The sequence below is a fragment of the Belonocnema kinseyi genome, chromosome 8 (genome assembly GCF_010883055.1).
Source record: "Belonocnema kinseyi isolate 2016_QV_RU_SX_M_011 chromosome 8, B_treatae_v1, whole genome shotgun sequence".
Lineage (NCBI taxonomy): Eukaryota > Metazoa > Arthropoda > Insecta > Hymenoptera > Cynipidae > Belonocnema > Belonocnema kinseyi.
Genome location: NC_046664.1, coordinates 40,795,266 through 40,818,927, shown reverse-complemented (window position 1 = coordinate 40,818,927; position 23,662 = coordinate 40,795,266). Strand labels below are relative to the sequence as shown.

General features: G+C 27.1%; 1 protein-coding gene across 1 annotated transcript in view; it reads right to left on the bottom strand.

Annotated features, from left to right (window-relative positions):
- Window positions 1-23,662, bottom strand: part of LOC117178454 (glutamate receptor ionotropic, kainate 2-like) — a 116,629-nt gene that overhangs the window by 87,460 nt on the left and 5,507 nt on the right. Inside the window, exons 3-5 of the mRNA XM_033369881.1 lie at window positions 6,310-6,507; window positions 5,997-6,222; window positions 1,655-1,819 (exon numbers count right to left, since the gene is read on the bottom strand). Of these exons, the coding sequence (XP_033225772.1) occupies window positions 1,655-1,819; window positions 5,997-6,222; window positions 6,310-6,507 (589 nt within the window). The remainder of the gene's footprint in view (window positions 1-1,654; window positions 1,820-5,996; window positions 6,223-6,309; window positions 6,508-23,662) is intronic.

Sequence of the window (23,662 nt, the reverse complement as noted above, 5' to 3'; positions counted from 1 at the left end):
TATAGAGAAATCATCTTTTTTGTTCAACAAATCAACTTTTTGGTGTCATGTTATACTATTTTGTTAAACATTTGTTTTATTGGCAAAATCTTGAACTATTTTCATGTAAAGTCCATTTCAATTAAAAATTTTGACTATTTGGTTAAAAATTATTGTATTTTATTGTTTTTCATCTAAAATAATTTAAAATTTATTAGTTTCAGGGTGAAAAATGTAAAATTTTAAAAGGACGAAAAAATAATTTTTTCCCAAAAGTGTTCTTATGTTTGCGTGAATATCAAAGTATATATTTGTTGTGATAAATCTTTAATCAGAAGTTTTTTTTCCAAGCTTTACTTTTTAATTATGTTAGTATTTACTTCCGTGATTTTTATATTATTTTTAATCGACGCATATATGTTGGAATTTTTAAGCCTACATTTTTGTAACATTTTCTTATAGTTTTTATATGTTTCGTTTTGAGCGATATGGTAAAAAATACAACATTTCGAGATTAAATATTTAATACTAAGCTCAAATATTGTTCACCTCTCTTTCAAAAAGATTGGAAATTAAGTGAAAATAAAAACATTTTCTTGGGTTTGTAAACTGTCCAATATATGCGATTTTTTCACAAAACTGTGCAAATTTTTTCTTTGATCCTGGCAAGATGTGAACTTTGAGCACATAAGTCGTAATAATTTTAAATTGAAAAATTGTTGATAATTCTAGTGTTCAAGTGTAAGAAATTTTCGAATGTTTGCAACTTATTTCTTTTAAGTTCAGACATTTCATTTTGACAACATTTCAGTGACAAACGTAAAGTAAATATCTGAGGTTCCAGTAAGAAAATTAAATATTACTCGGTCCACCAAAAATTTTGGGTCCGGCACTGGTCGTTTCTCACAAGCGGCGAGAATTTTCTTGGTTAGTATATAAGGTCCACTTCGGCCAATACCCTCAACGTGCGATAGCCGATATTCTGCGTTAGGGAAATGCGTTGCGTGCATTATATATGCGTGTGTAGGTTGGGCTATAGAATCATATTTATGTTTGTGTGCGTACAATAAGTTAAGACTGTGTCTCTCGTGTATGTCCTCCGTCCAGCCTTGCTTTCCTTCCTTCTGATATACAAAGTAGGCTAAATATAGAATCGCCTCTATAAATCGAAAATTTCTTTTCGATTTGGAAACGACGGCGCGGTGATATAGAAATTACAGGACTCTGCCTTGTTTTTTATTTGAGAGGCGTTCTGTGAAATATCCAGTCTTCCATTTTGTTTTTAACGGTCTTAAGCTTCGCAAATTTGAAAGCTTCCAGTTGCTAAAATTACTATCCCATTTCAGAAATCTTCCTGCATTACATTTAATTCTTATAGAACTAATTGTGCAATTCCTCAAGTACAAATTTTTTCCATGTAGGCGATTGCTACTCGTGTGATTCCAATATTTGCCTTCATCTCTTCGCGCTTGGCTACGTTTTCACACTTCCTTCACACTCGTTTTGCACTCATTAGGAGTTATTTCTCGTTACTTTTTCAGGTTATCTAGCCATTTTATTATATCTGTAGGATATTTTATTCAATGGCTTTCTTAAGGAAAATATTCCACGAATCGAGAATTACCATAAAAACTAAAGAGAAAATAATTTAAACACTAATTTTTGCAACACTTACCAATATTTTCTACGCCCAAGGCATTTGCTTTGCTGTCTTTGTTCTTCTCGTCTCTATTACATACATCCCCTGTGTTTTTCCACCACTTGTCGTAAAGGATCTGGATCACACCCTTCTCTTGAAGTTCTAGGATGGCCAAGGATATTTTATCCCTCCAGGGCGAACCTTAACATAGAAAGTTGCATAATGCTACTGGGAGTTCATCTTTATTGCAATCGCATAAGCGAAAGAAATAAAATAGGAGAATAAGAAAAGGAATTTTAGTAGGAAAAAAGTATGGCCACCTTATAGAAGCATGAAAGTTAAGATCATGATAAAAATTTGGAGTATCTTTCAAAATTTTATTTGTTATAACAAATGCCGCTAAGTGGCAGGTGTGATAATTTGAAAGGTTTTTATTCTGTTTGTTTTTAGTTAAATTTTTATTAGTGAATTGAAATAGTTCGAAAATGTAACAATTTAAAGTTGCAAACGTTAAAACTTGAATAATTTTATATTTTCAGTCTTTAGAACATAATAAACACGTTTGAATTTCAACGTTTGAAATTGAATACCTTCGAGATTAATTTTAATAGAAGAGAAATACGCGCCAAGCGTCCGCAATTATTGTTTTTTTTTTCTATCGCACGTAATGTTTAAATCAAGATATAAAATTTATGTTATTACAACAATTGTGTATTCCCAGTTTTTTATTCATATTAAAATTATTAAAAATTGTAAATTGTGTTTTTCATGTCTGATGATTTCTGTTTAAAATAACAAATTTCCGACAAGGATCGCTAAGATAACATATAGCGTTTAAGTGTAGAAAATATTTTTTTGATAAGGAGTTGTAAATCTTTCACAAATTGTATTTTTTGTTTAAAAATACAAAATTTTAATGTTAAATAAAAATTTTAAATAAAATTGTTCGAAAATTGTAAATCACAATCGAAATTTGGAATTTTTTAAGTCTTTAAATGTTTCGGCTATAAATAATACGGTTGAATTTAGATATAACGGATTTTGTTTGAAAATGCCAGTTTCGTGTGAAATATTTTTTGAAATCTAATAAATGTATTTAAAATACCTATAATTTTTAAAAATAAGGAAATTTCGTTCGTGATTTTTGTGTAACAATGTGAATTTTCGGTAAGAAACGCTAAATCAACCTACGGTTTTGAGAAATTGTGAGTCTTCTTCGAAAATTAATGATTTCATACTAAAATTATTCTTTCATATTACTAATTATCAGTTAAAAGCTTTACCATAAAAATACATACTATTTTTAATAATTTATAAGATACATTTTTAAATACATAGAACCACTGAAAAGGCTAGACGTTTCTTAAAGGTAATAAACATATCATGAATCTACATAAACAATGTCTAGCTAATTAGCAAATTAAAATTAGTAATGGAGAATCTCTACTTCTAAATATATAGAATTTACTTTCTCTTTCATATTATATGAAATACTTTTTTTTTAATCATTAGAATATTATTTACTACTTTTGTATAACATTTCAATATAATTCGACCCCAGGAACTCAAAAATAAAATTAAAAAAAAAAAATGTTGCATACAATTTGATGGAAATTCGGTTTCTTTTAGGTTTAGAAAATTCATCCCTTTTTATATAATGTTTACATTTTTGGGTTCCAAATCTAAAGCTTTGCAGAAAAGTAATTTTTTCTGCTGAATAATTCAACCATTCAGTCGAAAATCAACAATTTAATCTTAAGTTTAACTACTGGATTGAAAATTTGTATTTATATGTAAAGATTTATCCTTTTACATATGTAAATTGAAAATTTTACTATTTTGTTAATGATTCTTTTTTTCTAAGTTAACAATTATTTTCCTAACTAAAAAGTTAATTATTTCATTTTCCTCTTGGTTGAAAATTAAACTATTTGGTTTAAAATTAATTTTAATTTGCTTAAAATTGATTTTTTAAATAAAATATTAATATTCGTTGTTTGAAATTAAACGAGTTGATTAAAATGTATGTATTTAATTCAAACGCTTTTTATCAAAAAATCAGCTTGTTGGTTTAAATTTTATTTTTGTTAGTGGAGGATTTAGGTTTTTTTTTGTTTAAATTATGTTACATTTCATACTCTGCATTTTATTTATTTTATTTTATATTATATTATTTCATATTACATAAGTTAACTAATACATTTTTTATTGAATATTTATATTTTTCGTTTGAAATTTCAACCGTCTTGTTTATATAATATTTTTGGATTGAAAATTTAACATTTTTTATGACAATTTTTTCTGTATCGATTAAAAAATCCGAGAAAAAGTCTCTTTCAACTGAATATTCAACTTTCGTTGAAAATTCGTCTTTTTTATTTTGAAATTAATCTCTTTCGGCGAAAGTCTTATCTTTTTTCATTTGAAGTGAAAATCTTCTTATGTTAAAAATTCGAACTATTACATTTTTGCTCAGATTTCATCTTTTCAGGATAAAAATTCAATTCATTGGTTTAGAGTTCAAAATTAATTTTCATAATTGGAAATTTAACTATTAGACTGAAAATTCAACTGTTTGGTTAAAGACGAAATGTTCGACACAAAATTTAAATCTTTGGTTGAAAATTAAATTTTTTGTACAAAATTTAAATGTTTCGTAGAAAATTTGCCTAGTTGACTTGAAAATCCAATCATTTATTAGACAATTAATCCTTTTGGAATAAATGCAAACGTTTAATTACAAATTAGTGCGTTATAGTCAGGGATTTAAGTACTTTTTTAAACATTCAGATTTTATGATTTAATTAAACATTTTATGATTTAAAACTCAAATCATTTCTGTTTGGAAAATCAACTGTTACATTTTTGGTTAAAGTTCATCTTTTTACGTTGAAAATTCAATTCATTGGTACAAAATGTAACTGTTTTGTAAGAAACTCCTGTTTTTGTCTTGAAAATTAAACGTTTTTATCAACACTTTTTTCTGTATGTACATAGGATTTCTCTTAATCAAAAATTCAAATTTTGTGAAATTTCGTCTTTTTGATTTGGTAATTCATCTCTTTCGGCAGAAATTGCATCTTCATTTATTGAAAATGAAAACTTCCTCATAGTTGGAATATCAACTATTAAATTTTTTGCTAACATTCATTTTTTCAGAATTACTTTCACGAAGTTTTCTTTTTTTTTTGTTTAAAATCAAAAATTTGTCTTTAAAATACATCTTTTTGGTTCAAAATTGAACTGCTTTATCGACTACTTGTTTTTTGTATTAAAATTAATATTTTAACTTAAAATTGAACTATTTGATCTAAAATGCAACCGTTTGGTTGGAAATCACATTTTTTGTAGAAAAATTTGATTTTTTGGCTTGAAAACTTTTCTTTTTGAACAAAATTCTTTTCTGAATTTGGTAAAAAAATTCTCCTAATTGGAAATTCTACTCTTGTTGAAAATTCTGATTTTTGATTTAATAATTCATCTCATTTAGTAGAAATTTGATCTTTTGTGGTAACAATGCAACTTGCTTGGTTCAAAATAAATTCATTTCGCTCGCAGATTCAATTATTTTGTTCAGAATTCATCTTTTTGTACAATTAAACTATTTTTGATTAAAAATGAAAATCTGCCCCTGGTTTGAATGTTAATTTTTAAATTTTTTGTTCGAAATTAATTTTTTTCAGTTTAAAATCCAACTACTTGGTTAAGAGTCGAACTACTTGTAAATAGTTTTCCTACTACTACTGTGTTTTACGCTGTTTTTGGGGAAATCCTAAATAAGTTCATAAAATAAATTCAGGCGGTAAAAATAACGTGAGATAGGGTGCACATGGGTCAAGAGTTAAGGACCATAAGAAAGAGGGGTATACGGTTTAAAATGTTAGAAAAAATCTGCGTAATTAATGCAGATTTTATAATCTTATTATTTATAATAAGGTTTCACAATCTGTCAATAGCGATTTCTAAAATTAAAAATATTGTTTCCTTTGTTTTTATAATGAAAATTTATTCAATGTTTGAAATATAACACAATTGTCACTTAAAACAAATTTTCACTGCAACAAGACACATTAAGTAACATTTTGATGTTCTATTCGATTTTCTGGAAATCATATTGTCTGTAAACGATAAAAAAATCAACTTGATAAAATAAGTATCAGTTTTGTTTTTTTTAAATAAGCCTCCCTCTATTAGAAAGACATTTCATTTGATAACGAGACGGACGTTAGGTTCTCATAAAGTGAGAGAAAATAAAAGTTTTGGGAAAACGATGAGGGTGGTTTTATTGAGACTAAAGATTAAAAAAATTTTTAAGTTATATATTTACACGGATTCTTCTAAAACTCTGAAAGACAATATATTTGTCAAAATTACGTACCTTTAGGGGTTGCAATTCCATAGCCTTTGCTATCTAACAATCCTCCTATTTGTGTGAGATTGCAGTCTCTTTGAACCGCGTAATCCAGCATTGTCGATTCCATTAAAAAGGCGTAATCGCCTTCCAGAACCCTTTTTACTCCTTCTTCATACGACGAAACGAAAACTGATGGATTTTTGGACTCCATAAACCTCCACATTTTCTGGTAAATGCCAATTTTAGAATCCTGCAAGCCGAAATTCTATTACGACCGTAAAACACAGAAAATAACGATAAAATCGAATTATGGTCTATATACAACAGAGTGACTTACTCTAAAAAATGTCATGGTACTACCTCCCTCAAGAGTACCATAATTTATTTCAGTTTGTTCGGCTAGATCGGCTGCATTTTCAATTGGAGTTATCATTCTCTCTACAGTGAGAAATGCAGCGAGATTTGCTGTGTATGATGAGATAATTATTAATGTGAAGAACCACCAGATTCCTCCAACTATTCTGGTACTTGTTGCCTGAGAATGAATATATTTTTATGGAATTAGACATATTATAAATGTAAAAAAATGAATTAGTTCTTAAAGCAGAAAAAATCACTTTTCTCTGATTTATAGAAAAGAGTTATGAGGAAGGAGTACAATGAGATGTCCAAGATAAAATGTGACGACAGAAATTGTTATCAACAATGTCAGTTGCAGAGTAACACGCATTTGAATAAAATGATCCAGATTTAGTATCAAAAATATTTTACAATTACAGGTAAGCATGAGTCCTTTACTCACACCACTATTGACACATTTGACACTATCTTTAAACGACGAAAATCTATTGCTATTATTTTTTGAGGATTTTAAGGGTTTTTAAGGGCTTTTACACAATTTTAAAGGATTATATAAAGGTTTGAAGTTTCTCGCGTATTCTCAAAGATACGAAACGAGATTGAAGTATTTCGAGGTTTTCAAGAAGTTTAATCCGATTTCACAATATTTTATAGGATTTCAAAGCTTTTAGTGTATTCTAAAAGATTTCATGTGATTTAAGAGCATTTGAAATATCTCAAGAAATTTTATCTCATTATACAGGATTTCAAATTTTTAGTTTTTTTTGCGTGATTGTAAAGTATTTCAAGTAATTTCTAGGCAGTTTACCAGAAACTCTACTTGTTCCTCCTCTACTTGTCCCTCTCCTCGATCCCTCAGCTAACACTCCTCCAACCAAACGTGCCTTCCACACTTCCACTTACCCACTCAATTACTACCCCATTTGCCTTATATTCACTTTTTCTACTTCCCCTCCTTCCTTTACCTTTCAATTCTCGTATTTCCACTCCCCTCATTTTCTTTAGCTTCCCCTACTCATCTGATTTCTTCTACTTCTCTGCTCCTTACTTCTTCTACTTCCACTCTACTTATTTTCCCTAATTTCATCCACCTTCTCTCTCCTCATTTCGCCTACTGCACCATAATTACTCTTACTTCCCCTACTTCCTCCCCTATTACCCAAATTCTTCTACTTCTGTCCTTATTTTCCCCACTTTCCATCATTCCTCTTCCTCATTTCCCCTCTCTTGCCCAACTCCCACACACCTCATTTAACTTTTCTTTCCCTACTTTTCCTCACATTTCCTACTTACTCTTCCCCTTATTTCCCCTCGCATTATATACTGTTCCTCCGCTTATTTTCCCTCGTTCTTTGAAACTTCCTATACTTCCTCGGGTCTACGAAAACCTTAAGTTTTTAATAGAATTCAAATAATTCGACGATATCTGACAAGATTGCAAGAATTTTTCAAAATTTAGGGAGTAAATGAAATTGAATGAAATGTCAAAGAATTTCGAGATAATTCTTGGGATTTTATGGTGTCTCAGTAGATTACAAAGATTAAAATGCCTTTAAAGGCACTGAAAAAAATTCAGGATATTTAAAATATTTTACGAATGTTTTGCAGTTTTAGTCCATTTTTAGATGTTTCAAGACATTTTACAATATTCCAGGGATTTCAAAACAAATTAAAAGTTCCAAAATATTATAAGGAATTTCTGCATAATATATTTCAAGGGATTTGAAAAGAATGGAGAATTATACTGAAATTTCAGAGGATTTCCATAGAGTTCAATTTAATACTATAATTCATATCCCCGAAAATCATTATAATCCTGGGAAGCTTCTCGAAATTTTTTTAATCTTTTTAAAATTCCCTGGATTTTTTTAAAAATATTTTAAAACATTTCAAATTATTGTATCCCTTCTGAAATCCCTTCAAATAACAGAAATCTTTTGCAATATGTCACCTAAAATATTTTAAATCATTTAAAACCTTTGGTATTCCTTGAAATTCTGTAAAGTTCCGGAAAATTCCTTGAAGTTCTTAAAAATCCATGAAAATCTTTAAAATCATTTTAAATCCCCACAAATTATTAAAATCTATAATCAATTACTTGAAATAATTTTCAATATCATAATTTTTTCAATTAAAAATCATTGGAAATGCCTTGAAAGATTTAAAAATCTTTCAAAAACATTTAGATCCTATACAAACTCCCTCAATTCTTGCAAATCAATTTGTTTGAATTCATTAAAATATTATAATATGCCGAGAAATTACATGACATCTGATATTTATTAAAATTTCTTAAGATATTTGAAGTACAATGGATTTCTTTGAGATTCTGGGAAATTCATTAAATTACCTTATCAAAATCACTTAAAACCCTTGAAAATCTTGAGATTTTCGAAAATCTTAAAAATGTCCATTTAAGTCCTTAAAAATTCTTGAGAATATATATTTATATAAATACTGGACATTTTCGAAAATCTCCTCAAGTCTTCAAAAATCTCCTAAAATATTATAAATGCTAGGTACAATCCTACCGAATTTTCAAAATTTTAAGGAATTTTTCTAAAACCGCCCAAAATTCTTGAAATTCCGCGAAATCATCCTATGAAATCTATAGAGATCCTGGGAAATTAATCAGAATAGCTTATTCAATATACCTTTATACCTTGAAAACGTTGATATAATTTGAACTTTTTCAAAACATTTCCAAACCTTCATAATATTTTGATCTCCTATCAGTTCTTTAAAATACCTGCAATTTTTTAAATTATTAAGATCTGTTACAAATTTCTTAAAATCATTTCAAATATCCTAAAATCTTTAAAAACTTAAATGTTCAGAAATACGTTGAAATAGTAGAAAATCTTAAAAATCTTATACGAAATTCCTTAATTATTGTGAATACATTTTTTTAAGTTAATTAAAATATTTTCAAATTTGTGAAAGAACATTGGAACTGATTGTATTACTAAAAATTTTTTGAGATATTCACGAATGTCCTATGAAATGCTTTGAGATCAAGGAAAATTGATCGAATTACCTTATTAAGAGCCTTAAAAATTACTTCGAATGCTTGAGATCCTCGGAAATCTGATATTTTTATTTATATAATTTTAATTTAATTTCCTTTAAATTGTTTTAAAATTCTTGGGAGTATTTGTAAGCGTTAAAAAATTCTTGTAATCCTCATAAATCTTTTAAAATATTTCTCAATTATTATAAATCCTAGGTAAAATCTTTCCAAAATTCAAGCAAATTCTTTAGGATCACATGGAATTTTGGAATGCCTATAACAATCCTCAGAATTTTTGAAGTAATATTAGTCTCGAGAAACAGATCCAATTGTTTCTTTGTTTTAAAAGTATCGTAAATTAATCTCGCAAATTATAATTTTAGAACTTATTGTAATTGATATGAATAGAAAGAATATGTTTTATATTTATCTCGAATACTTTTTCCCCTTCAATTCAAAATTAAATTATTCAAACTTTTTTATTTTCACTCATATGATAATTGACAGCTCATAGGTCAAATCCCCCCCCCCCCTAAGATATTTTCATTTACATCCTTCCTTGTCATTCCCAACCTTTTTCTGGGCCAGACGTTAAAACTAAAATTCGAGAAGTTAAAGATCAAAGGTCAAATGTTAAAAACAATAGTGAGAGATTATATGTTAAAGGTCAAAGTTGAGTAATGATAATATTTCGTCTAGAACATCTTTTGAACAATCATACCCTTTGCAAGGATTTTATAGCATCATTAAAATTATTTATAGCTCTCTCCTCTTTTACTTTTTTTTCTTGTATACAATTTATTATTCTTATTATTTTTAGTTGCGAGGATATCAGAATATGATACGTTTACTTTGTCAATTCAGTAACTTGATATAAGACGAAAGGTACTAGAGGTAGAATGAGAAGAGGCACGAGAATAAGAGAGATTGGGGCTGCAATTTTTTACATACAAATATTTCGCATTTAATCCTATTATTAACATATATATTGAGAAAATAAATCATATAAAAAAAGCAAGAGAGGGTGCAGTTCTTTCATTTTTTAGATTTAAATTTCGTGTAAAAAAGCTATACTTTCCAATTTTTCATAAAAAGTCCCATTTTGTGAAAAAAACTGGGTCTTTCTCAATTTAGTAAATTTATTCTATTGTATAATCAATTGTACCACAATAGAAGAAAAATTATTTTCTAGCCCAAAAATTTGATTTATTCGATGTAAAGAAATGTAGAATAATTCAAATTTTATTTTAGGGTACGAACTGTGATTGGGTTTTCCCGAAGAATGGTATTAAGAAAAGTAAATTAAAAATAAAATTAATAAATAATTCATATAGTGTCATATCCATTCCCACGCATTAACGTGATTCTGAAGCTCACGTATTTCCCTTTTTACAGTCGTGCTACTTTATTGAACATAGTAATTCTTCTCAACGTTCTGGTCTGGAAACTGGATACCAGAAATTCCACCGTACGACCGTACTGTTGAAAAAAGTACTTAATTTTTTTATTACTTTATCTTTCAGGACATTATTTAGCTAAATGTGGAACTTTCCACATGCATATTACGTACGAATTATATAATGGTCGAACGAATCCTCTCCCCATGGAATTCACACAGGCTGATGTAGGTATCAGCTTTCCACATTTGAAACTTTTCGTAACTTATACGAAAATCATATACTACTCTGCATACTTTTAATTATGTATCGTACTAACCCAAGTATAAAATAGTCTTTTTCAGTGAAAAATAAATTATAATCTAAAACATCTGGACAGAGATATTTCAGTATCATAATATATATAGGGTGGTACATAAATAATAAAATAACATTAAATTAAAAAAATTGAAAGTACTCTCAAAAATAATTGTTCCTTTTGAAAAAATGATATAGTATACATTTGAGATAAACACAGCAATACTTAATACTCCCTCGTCGGCCTTAAAGCTATTAAAGCTTCATGGCCTTCTTATATTTTTGTATTTTCTTGTATTCTTATCGAGAATACAACGGTGAAATCGGACTATTAGAAAAATTAATCTTACTGGGTTTTTTTAGCAATAATATATTTTTCTTAAATTTAACATTCTAGAACACTTAAGGATACTTTATTATAGGTCAATGAATTTTCTATTTAAAGGAAGACTTAGGTGCAATGATGAGTATATAAAAAATTATATTATTGTGGAGAAAATCGCAGAAAATAATTTTTCTGAAGATCGCATTTCACCCTTGAATTTGGGGTAGGAATTCATGAAAATAAACACCTTAATTTTGTTGTTGTAAAGTTGAAAATGACGAAAATATTAGATTTAAAAGCTTTGAAATAGCTTTAGCTAACGTAAGAATTGTTGGTTTCAGCTCAAATTTAAACTACATAATTTTTCCATCAAAGAAACGAACATTTTTGAGAGCACCTTCAATTTTCAAAATTATAATTTTTTGGACCGCGTTTATAGAGTTATGCAAAATCTTGATAGAATTTGAGTATACGGGGTTGCTACAAAATCCCAATTTTTAAAATTCCCTGACTTTTCTCTGACGGCTATAAATTTTTCTTTTAGGTAGGGGAAGGTGGGGCGAGACGATGCACAAAATCGTTGATGCTAATTAAGTTGTAACCTGTAAGAACGGGCAGGAGCAAATATTAATTGAAATTTTATCTAATTTATCATTTGGAAGTTGCACATATTTTTTTGTAAATAGAGCGAACTAATTTTTCAGAAATTAAGTATTAAGTACTGTAGGTTAGTTGGGGCGCTATGGAACACGTGGCGAGTAAAACAGAACGAATGGTGGGGAGGCATGGAACAATTAAAATATCAATTTTAATTTGTAAATGATTTTTGAAAATTAAAAAAAAAAGTTACGGACAAATCAAAATTTATGCCATGGAATACCAACTGGAATAGATACAATATTAAAATACGTATTTTAGGCAGAACATATCCTACTAAAAGTCTTAATTTTATAATTTCCCATTTTAATAACTTAAATCATGTACTTTATTACTGCGACAGGTTAAGTTCGCGGACGTTCCGGTGTTCCATTCCGCCCCATTCAGCTTGTTACATCTCGCCACCAACGACAATTTTATTTGAAATCCGTAATTTACTTTTCTAAATAATTTTTAATTAAATCTTGTGCTAAGAACAGAAAATTTAAACATCATTTTTTGAAATTCTTCTCAGGGAAAATGGGATAAGAACATTATTAGTATAGAAACAACTATATTGAATTCAATATGATACGCTTAATACTTAAAATCAAAATATACTGTATTTTCTAAAAATTGAATAGTTACATTTGTAACTAAAAAAAATGATTTTGCAATCAAATGGTTTGCAATTTGAATAAAAATTTATTTTACACCAAACATGTGCATTTCAGGAAATAGTTGAATTTTCAAGCAAAAGAAATAATTTTAAATAAAATAGTTACGGTTTCAGCAGATGATTTTCAATCTATAAAGTTCTATTTTTATCCAAATAGTTAAATTTTCAACTAAAAAAAGATCGATTTTTAACAATTAATAAATGGTTCATTTTTTAATTTTTAAAAAAATCTACAAGAAAAACGAATTTGAAAGCGAATTTTTGAAAACGGATTTTCAAGTAAAATGATGAATGATTAATATAAAAAACCGTGGAATTAGAAAGAAAAGGTGATTTCACAACAAAAATGTAAATTTTGATACTGCAACCAATAAAATATTTTAACTTTGATTAAAAAGTTTAGTTCATTTTTATTACGAAAGCTCAATTTTTTTAAATAGTAAAATTTTGAACTCAAGAAAATAAATTTTCAAACCAAAAATTGATTAGTTAAATTTTTAGTTAAAAAATGTATATAAAAAATAAATTTTTAACACAATCAATGAATTCTTTACTAAAATGACAAGTTTCTAACAAAAACATGAATTCCTAACGAAAAATTTAATAGCCGACAATCCAAACGAAAACATATTTTAATTTTTTATAAATAAAGCTAAATTGTCCTAAGAAACTTGAATTTTTCAGAAAAACGTTCAATCTTTCACTAAAGCAGATCAATTCTTAACTGCCATTTATTAATTTTTGAACCAAGAAAAATTGTTCAGTTCATAAATACCCAAATTTCAACCAAGAATTTTTACTTTCTTGCTAAAGGGCAATTTTTTTAAACTGTTAAATACTTAATGCAAAAAGATTAATTTTTTACAAAACAGTTAATTTTTAACCAAATAGTGTAATTTTCGAATTAAAAACTCTTGATTTTTAACAAAAAATGTGAGAGGTAAATTGGCAGTTCAAGAAACTGGGTTTTAAAATAAAAAAAAATTCAATGAAAGAGATGAATCTTTTACTAATGAAATGAATTTTCAACAAAAAACTGAAAATTTTTAGCCCAAAATGGCAGCTTAGGTTTTTAAATAGGAAAAGTAATTAAAAAAAAAGAACACATTTTCAACATAAAACTTGAATTTGACCAATAGGTATAACTTTTTAACAGAATATCTAAATTTTTTACAAAAGAAATAAATGCTAAATCAAACAGTAGAATATATAATTTAAAAAAATGAATTCTAAACCAAGAATATAATAACAGGCTTTTTCTATAAAAATAATAATTACCCATAAATCAAATGTTTGTATTTTCTGTAGACAAAATGAATGTTCAAGCAAAGAGAAGAATTCTTGACGAAAATAATTAATCTGTAACATAAAAAACATTTGAATTCAACCAAAAAGATAAACTCTCGACAAAAAATATAAATACAGTTAAAAGCAACCGAAAATTGAATTTTCGACAAAAAATGTCAATGTATATAGTTTAGCTAAAAAGGATTTTAATTTTTAATCAAAAACTGTTTAATTTAACCAAATAAGACGATTTTTTAACAAACTATTTGTATTTTTCATAATGTAAGTAAATCTTCATAAGAATAGTTCAATTCCTAACTAAAATAATATATCTTTCATTTAAAATTGAATAGTTAAATTTTAAGTCAAAAATAATTTTCTACAAGAAAAGAATTTTTACGAAAGAAATTAATTTTTAACTAAAATGATGAATCTTTAACGATAAAAATGGATTTTTAACTGAACAGTTGTATTTTTAAGCAAAAGAGATGAAAATCTCTATCCAAACATATGAATTTCTAAACCAAGAAGACGAATTTTCATCTGTGGTGCCAAATTTTTCAACCAAGAAAGAGTTTGACTTTGTTAAAGAGAAAGGCTTTGTTAAAAATTTTTTTAAAATTAATTTTCCTCCATAAAAGAATTATTCTTAGCCAATTATATGAGTTTTTAACCGAATATTTGAATTCAAAAGAAAAATATTTTTTCACAAACTTAGGCTATCGCAATCTATGATACAAGCAACTTAAAGGAATCCGTAGAGTAGAGCGGCTTGAGTAGATCTTTTCTCAGCAAAATTAAATTTTAAGAATTTATAAATTTATATTCTATCTTAACAAACTGATAGTAATTACTTTTGATGATAATACAGATTCCTTAAAATTTTTCTATTAATTCAGTTTGCATTCAAGATAAAATTCGAGAAAAAGGGCAAGTTTCTTAAAAAAAAAGAAAAGAATAGAATAAGTGAAAGAGTGTTAAGCCTGTTCAACAGTCATACATAATTTTATAAACTTCAAATTCACCTCATCGAAAATTTCTTTATTATTTCAGGTTTTTCTTGATAATCCCGGATATTCGCGGACCAGTTGTAAAGTCCCTGACTCTTCTTGACTCACTAGAATTCCTTTACTTGTAGCAACCCTCATATAATCTATTTGAATTGCCAGGTTTGAAGAAACCTATTCAAAATTGAATGTTATTAAAAAAATATAAAAGAATTAGTGGTTTATATAAGACCTTTGGAATTTCCAAAATTTTGTTTTCTTTTTAGGAAGATATGGACTGACCGATTTGGAAGGTAGTTATCGAGTTGCTCCTTCACCTTGAAGACGGTTTTAATTTTTTTACCAATATTATTTTTTAGTGTAATATGAAAGTTGAGAATAATTTTCAATTTATAAGCTTTTAATGTAAGTAAAATCAATAAAACTGTGTGATAATTCCATGGGAATAAACAAAAGTACTGACGATAACCCTGCATGTATTCACCTGCCCACAGAGCCGGCGAGCACCATATGACTTAGACTTATTTTTATAAATTCCACTGAATCAAATACTATTTTTAACAAAAATTCAAAGAGGCATTGTTTTTTATGTTGTGTTTAGTTCGTATCATATATTCAAAATATAATATTGCTAGTTTGTGCAATACACTATTTCATTTTTGAGCTGCAAGACTAAATTCATTTAGGATTTTTAGTAATTTCAATTTTGTTTACATGTAGATCGCATGCATTTAAACATTAAGTCGATTTTTTGAGTTAATTAGAGTACTTAAACAATAAGTTAAGTCTAGGGTGGTCCAAAAAGAAAAAAAACGAAGTATGGATTTCGTTTAGAAAGATGACTCATTTTCTGATATTCCCAAAAAAGTGAATGCATATTTTTTCCGATCAGACAAAGTTTCGAGGTCTCACCCAAACGTAACTTTTCAATCGTTGAAGTGTACAGTTAATTGTATTTTGTATTGATAATTGTTTATAAAATAATTTTTATTCGCTTGAATCATTATTTTTCACATTTCATCGAAAAATATTGCTACCTTCATTGCGAAGTAAAAGAATTAGGCATTCTAAAAAATTAAAAATTTCGATTTTATTTGTTTTTCATGGTTTAAACAACTTTTTATCGTGTAAACGTTACCTTGGACTAAATTAAGGCTAAAAATTTAGGTCTTTGTAAATTTGTCTATAACTTCGACAAAATTCTGTTATCTCTGGTGTTTTCAGACTGTTTTCAGACTAATATAATGCAGAAAGGTGTATTTTTTTGAAAATTTTAAAACATATTATACTAACTCCTTCCACGTTGACACTTTGCATTATTTAATTATATTTAAACAAAATTATTTCCACTTGCTTAAGAAAGATCTTTCGGTGAAGTATTGAAAATTCACCCTTTCTCTAAATAACATGAACTATTTGATTCAAATAAAAAAATAAACACGAACTATGAACACATTCGTTCATGTTATTTAGAAAAAGTGAACATATTGTCTATTTTGTCGAAAACATTTTTTAAAGTACTGAAAATTGTTAAAACAACCATCGTTCTTGTTCATATTTGATTTGAGCTTTAAGATTTGATTTTATGTTTCTCAGAGAAGGTGTACATTTTTTTATATTTTTTTTGCGGAAAAAATTTGTAAACAAATGGAAATTGTTTAAGCAATTAAGGAGTTATGATAAAAATATAGAAATACCAGAAGTGTCCTGACAATCTTGAAAGGAATGACAGCTTTTTACCATAATCCAATCAAAAGATACATGTTAATAACGAAAATTTGTTTTAACAATTAACATTAAATTACATAGGCCGTCCAGATTTGTCATATTTCCTAATTAGTATATCGCTTTGTAAGAGTGACGATAATTTGTCATAAAATGAGAGAAAATAATTGTTTTAGCAATTACAAATGTTTTGAACAATTAATATTTAATAAAAATTACATTAAGCTTTTTAATTTGACCATTAAAGATGTTCTGTAATAAAAAATACACAAAAGTAATATTTACGACCAATATACCGCAAAGTACTTGATCCTCGTTTATAGAGGGTAGTTTTTGGGGCTTGCTGGAAGGGTTGATGAATTTAGAATAAAAAATAAACACATGCCTCACATTTGGGGAAGTAATTTCAGTAATTTTAGGAAGTGTATGTAATTTGCGTTTGTTTTATAGAAATTTATGCTTTCCAGTCTTCTATTCTCAAAAATTTCGAAATTCCGCAAGTATTTTCTGTGAAAAAATTGAAAGGTGGACGACCCCTCTAAATTTTGTGTGATAGAGAAAAAATGTGTAATTACTTTGTTTGGGAAGTTCACAAAATGAGTCATTATCACAAACAAAATTCGAACTTTGGTCTATTTTGCACCGCCCAAATGTTTACATTACTAATCAAAAGTACAAGAGGAACGAATACTATAAAAATTTATTATTTTTGAATATATTTGTTTACAAAATTAAACTTGAATACAAATTTTTTAAAAATGTTTTGACATAAAAACAAATCTTATTTTGAATAAGCTCATGTTTAAAGAATTTCATCAAGTCTAGACAATTGAGAGAATTGAGAGAATTTTTCATCAGAGTAAATAAATAATAATCGGAATAATGAAGGTGTAATGATAATAATAATACCATCTGCAGATTAAATTTTATCTTGATTTTTAATAACTTTAAAATAAATAAACATTTTGAACTATTGTTTTGCAATATTTCACAGCGAGTGACGTGTTAAATATTTATCAAATTAATAAGTTAAAGAAAATTGAGTAAAAATATTAATTAACGAAATTCTATTCTACAAACTTTATTTCAACTTAAACTTGCATCTTAATTTCGAAATTGTCTAATTTTCTCAATAGGTTATAAAAAAACGGCTTCAAATATCCTTTAAAATGAGTTCATGACATTGAGAAATATTTTGTTCCTTCTGAGTTATTACATTTTAATACAAAATTGACATTTAGAGGGTGTTAAAGCAGAATTATCTAAGTTCGCAGGGAAAAAACTTCAGAAGAGTAAAAATCCGTTCTCAACAGTCGACTTATTTTTTAAACAAAAAATAAGTAAGTTCATTTTGCGAAAAAAGTTCCTTTCTAATTAATTAACAAATTGGTTTGAAAATGCAAGATTCGGGATAACTGATAGCGCAATTCGATTCAGATAAAAAAATTACATCCATTCTATGTTTCACCATATTCTTAAGAATTCAATTTGTGACGTAGTTATTTTTCCGTAGAATTGAATAGCGCTATTATTTAAACAATTTAAAAATAAAAGGTTTTGTAACTATAAAGTGGGACCGAATTTTAGAGAATTTTTAAGTCAGTAAAACGAGTTTTAAAAAGAGTGGTACTTACATGGTTATGCCATGATTCCTGTCATTTCTAACTTAGAACATTGACAAAATAAATGTTATATTTATAATATTTTCCGAGTAAAAACTTATCCGATTATTGTTTTATCAAATAACAACGCAAAAATATGGATGTGTTCGTATTTTTGATTGATAATGTACAATGAAATTGTAAGAGATACTTGAAAAGTTTGGGATACAAAAATTATTTTTTATAATTTCGTGCATATTATAATTTGCAACATGCTGTATTATTTGGACAAAAACATGCAGTAAATATATTTGTGACGCAGATGCCTGTTACTGATGCTTAATGACATCGGGAACTTTCAATAGTGTATTATAAATATGAAATGATAATTGAATTTTATAATAACTTTGAATTTTGAACGAATTAAAAAGAAATTACGAACGAATTTTATAGTGAAGTCAAAACTAATTTATCAACGACTCGAACTTTTAAAATCTCTCGATAATGTGGGCGGAGTCGGCGTCATCTGATCATGGGAATAATAATTCCGAGTCGTAATGGGATTTGGCTGTGATTCAGGAGATATGATTGTTGGCGGAGATGTGGTACATGAGTAATGTACCTTGGGTTGTAACTAACCAATTTAATTTTTCGACTTCTGAATTTACGTGTTTCAAGATTCAAAATAAAAAAATAAAAATAAAAATTGTTATTTATTTGTTTGCCAGAGAAAGATTTAAGTGTGGTCTGATTTGAAATTTGTTTATAATTAGAAATTAATGAAATTCTGCCTAAAACCTTCAGATTTTTTTAAAAATGTTTTTTATACTTTTTTATTTCATAAAAAATGAGAACAAAAGTTTTTGACTTTGAAGAATATAGTTCGTTATAAAATACAATGAACCCTAGATGTAGGGCCTCCTGATAGAGTTCTTCTGAGAATTGACGCTGCGTCGCAAGTAGGAGTAAAAGGAGCTGCGCGGGGTGAGCGGCGGTCGCACAGGCATGAATAAACAAAAGCGTTTTCTACGAAACGGCCCTTAATCTGGTTAATTCCACACCAAGGTCAGCCCTAAAATCAGTCCAGTATTAGAGTTTGACTGTATTAATATTTATTCAAAAAGATCTAGAATCAACGGCATTACTATTTGGAAATATTTTTCAGTAGGATTGTGTAGACATTTAAACATTTAATGAATTTGTTATAAAAAGATAAGTAAATGAAAATAATTTCGTAGGGAAAAACCATGTTTGGTTACTTAATTTCGACTAATTTTCACAATGTATAGATAAAAGGGGCTCGTATCAATTTATCGTTTACCTTGATATTGATGATAATTATTTCGCGCCATAAGTTGTTAACGATAGAAACATTTTTGTAAATAATAAAATTATTATTGATTGAGCAAATTTGGTGATAATGAATTACATATTGGCAGCTGGATACAATATAAAAAAGGAATTTTTAGTTTATAAGATATCAAAATACAGCGAGAGGATTTATTCCTAAGATGATTGATAACAATGATAATTGTTAGTCAAGTGCCCAAGGGTTTTAAAAACGTTTGAAAGTTAGTTACTTACGGTTAATTATATTGAAAAAATTAACTCTATATCTTGAAACATAGCCAAAGAAATAATTTGTTAAATACGTCTGTTTAAATAAATACCAAAACATAATTAATTTGAAAGCGAATGTTTAAAAACGGATTTTCAAGTAAAATGATGAATGATTAATATAAAAAACCGTTGAATTAGAAAGAAAAGGTGATTTCATAACAAAAGTGTAAATTTTGATACTGCAACCAATAAAATATTTTAACTTCGATTAAAAAGTTTAGTTCATTTTTATCACGAAAGCTGAATTTTTTTAAATAGTAAAATTTTCTACTCAAGAAGATAAATTTTCAAACCAAAAATTGATTAGTTCAATTTTTAGTCAAAAAAGTATATAAAAAATAAATTTCTAACGAAATCAATGAATTCTTTACTAAAATTACAAGTTTTTAACAAAAACATGAATTTTTAACGAAAAATTTAATAGTCGACAATCCAAACGAAAAAATATTTAAATTTTTTATAAATAAAGCTAAATTGTCCTAAGAAACTTGAATTTTTCAGAAAAACGTTCAATCTTTTACCAAAGCAGATCAATTTTTAACTGCCATCTATTAATTTTCCAACTAAGAAAAATTGTTCAGTTCATAAATACCAAAATTTCATCCAAGAATTTTTACTTTCTTGCTAAAGGGCAATTTTTAAAAACTGTTAAATACTTAGGGCAAAAAGTTTGAAATGAATTTTCAAAAAAAAGTTGAATTTTCAACAAAAAACTTAAAAATTGTATCCCAAAAGAAATAATTTGTTAAATACGTCTGTTTAAATAAATACCAAAACATAATTAATTCCCACGAAATTATTCTCATCAACTTATTTGTTTATGAAAAATTGAATCAAAATTGAAACTTCTGCAGTTCTAATGAAAAGAATTTTGATATAGATGTGTCATTAATTATATATCTTTTTGAATGAACCAACATTTTATAACGAACAGTATTATTATAAAGAAAAAAGTTTTGTTTTAATTTTGTTTATGGAATAAAAAACTATGAATTTTTTTAAATCAGAATTTTATTACTTTTCATTTATAAAAAAATTTCTAATCGGATAAAAATAATTGCGGTTTAAAAATTTATTTGTCGAAAGAAACTTTGAAAATTTGCCCTCCTAAATCCCGCCACGTCATCGAAAAAGTGACGTATGAATTTTTTTCGGAAACCATTGGCAAAGACACTATAATGATTCAGGGGTTATAGACCATATTTATATCTTCTGAAGAAAAAATAAAAAATTTCATTTCTTGGAAAACGGATATGTCCTTTTTTTAACCAAATTTTCAAATAAACAAAAATTATTTTAAAAAATTTTTTATCTTAAAATGTCTTGAAAAAACTAAATTCAGACGTAAAAAAGTTGAATTTGTGAATTAGAACCCGAGATATGATCTTTAAAAAGAAGTTGGCTAAAAACTTAGAATCCCGGATTTCCGAACTTTCCTCGAATTTTCGGAAAATATTTATTGGGATTTTTTTCACAGCCAAGCAATCATATATTCTAAATTATAGTTAAATCCCATTCTGATACGAAAACTCCCGTCATCAGATGACGTGAATTATATATATTTTCTACATAATGTAAAATATTATATATAATCTTACTTTATTTGATTTAAAAACTGTATAAAATATATGAAAATTGTTTATATGAAGCTTCTCACTATCTTCACTTGTTCCGCTTGGGCTGTTGCAGGAATCTTTGTTCAGATGACATTATTCATAACTACATATTTTGTATCTGCAAAATTCTATGTAAATAATAATAGCTAACGACAACAAAATCTTGAAAGACCAAAGTTCAGAAAAATATAAACAAAAAAAATTGTTTTTTTTTGTGTAGATAATTTTGCGTAAAAAATTTGAAATATTGTGAAAAGTCTATAACAAATATTTTTTGATTAAAGTTGAGTTAAATTTTGAGTTAAATTAAAGTAATATCGACTCAAAATTTATACTTAAATGTATATAAACAAAAGTAACATTGGAGTAAGGTAGACACTTGTCAATTTAATATAATAAGTAGAGAAAATAATAAAAATATGTAACGTAAGGTGCTAGGCTTGCAGTGTGCATGCAGGGTTAACATGCGTATATAAAGCGTTCAAGTTGTAATTTTTTTCATTTTAATATACCTTCTTATGTGATTATTTTTTTTCGAAATCTAGGATATTTTTGTCAATAACAAATTTATTTTCTTTGAAATACGTACGTGAATGTGAATGGATTGACCAAATTTGTATTCATATGGTGCTTCAGATAGTTCGCAGTATACTTGCAAAGGCCGCTCTTATGAATAATAATTTATTGATAGAATAAAATAAGAATATTTTTAAATTATATATGGTTATAGAGCTCATTGAAAATCAAAAATTAATATACTTTACTGGATTTTTTTTGATCCTCTAATTATATTATAATAATGATATTTCGATCAACTTTTGAGGGTTTCATAGCTTCGGGCAGAAACCCTTATACAGTTTCGGTCGCATTTTTTAGCGCTTTTAAAGTCTTGTTTCTAAAGACTCGGCATAAGACTCCTTATTAACCCCTAAAAATTGATTTCACCTTTTACTTTTGTCTAAAATGTTTTGTTAATAAATATAACACAGTAAACCCCAGGAATAAATTTTATCTTTCAAAAAGATAAAAACCTTGCATCACGTTTATCTAACGAAAGATAAAATTTATATGAAAAAAGATCAAATTTATCTGAAAAAAGATAAAGTTTATCTGACGTAAATATTTTTTTGACATAGGTTATATGTCAGACGGCTGCGTCTATTTTCACAGAAAAGTGTCCTTCATAAATTTAAAAATCCTCGCGGTATTCAATTTTAAATATTCTCACTTTATTTCACTAATTTTAAGCCCAAAAATCCCTCACCTACACTTACTGAATATACAGTCTGCACTTTGGTTAGTTTATACCAAATAGTGTTTGTTTACAATTTTTGAAGTCTACATCAGGGTCGACAGAAAACTAAAGATTTGTTCAAGAAAAGTAAGGGATTGAAATTGGCTGAGTGTTCTGACTCAGACTGTGTATTCAGTAAGTGTCGGTGAGTGATTTTTGGGTTTAAAATTAGTGAAGTAAAATGAGAATATTTCAAATTGAATACCGCGAGAATTTTTAAATTTATGAAGGACATTTTTTCTGTGAAAATAGACGCAGCCGTCTGACATATAGCCTTTGTTAAAAAAATATTTACGCCAGATAAACTTGATCTTTTTTTCAGATAAATTTTATCTTTTTTTCAGATAAATTTGATCTTTCGTTAGATAAACGTGATGCAACGTTTTTATCTTTTTGAAAGATAAAATTTATTCATAAAAAAGAATTTATAAGGCAACAATTTTATCGTTAGTAAAAATTTATATAAATCATTGCGTTTTATTCCTATAATAAATTTGTTTACTAAAACCTCCTATGAATAAATTTGTGATGTTACCTGGTTACAATTATTTATTTTAAATCAAACATTTTAATTTTTAATAACAAATTAGGGTGAAAACTGGTCAGTGTTAGTATCTTCGATAGCGAAACACATTTTAACGCATTGACATAATGTTCACCAGACGATTTATTAATAAAAATGTTTTAAAACAGTTTTAAAAAATTGCTTTAAAACAGTTATTCCTTTCGAAATATGCAAAGGTTAAATAATTTTCCATATATATGAATTCCTAGTGACAATTTAAAATATTAACTTGTTCCATGATAAACCTATTTGCCCAGCTAATACTGTATAT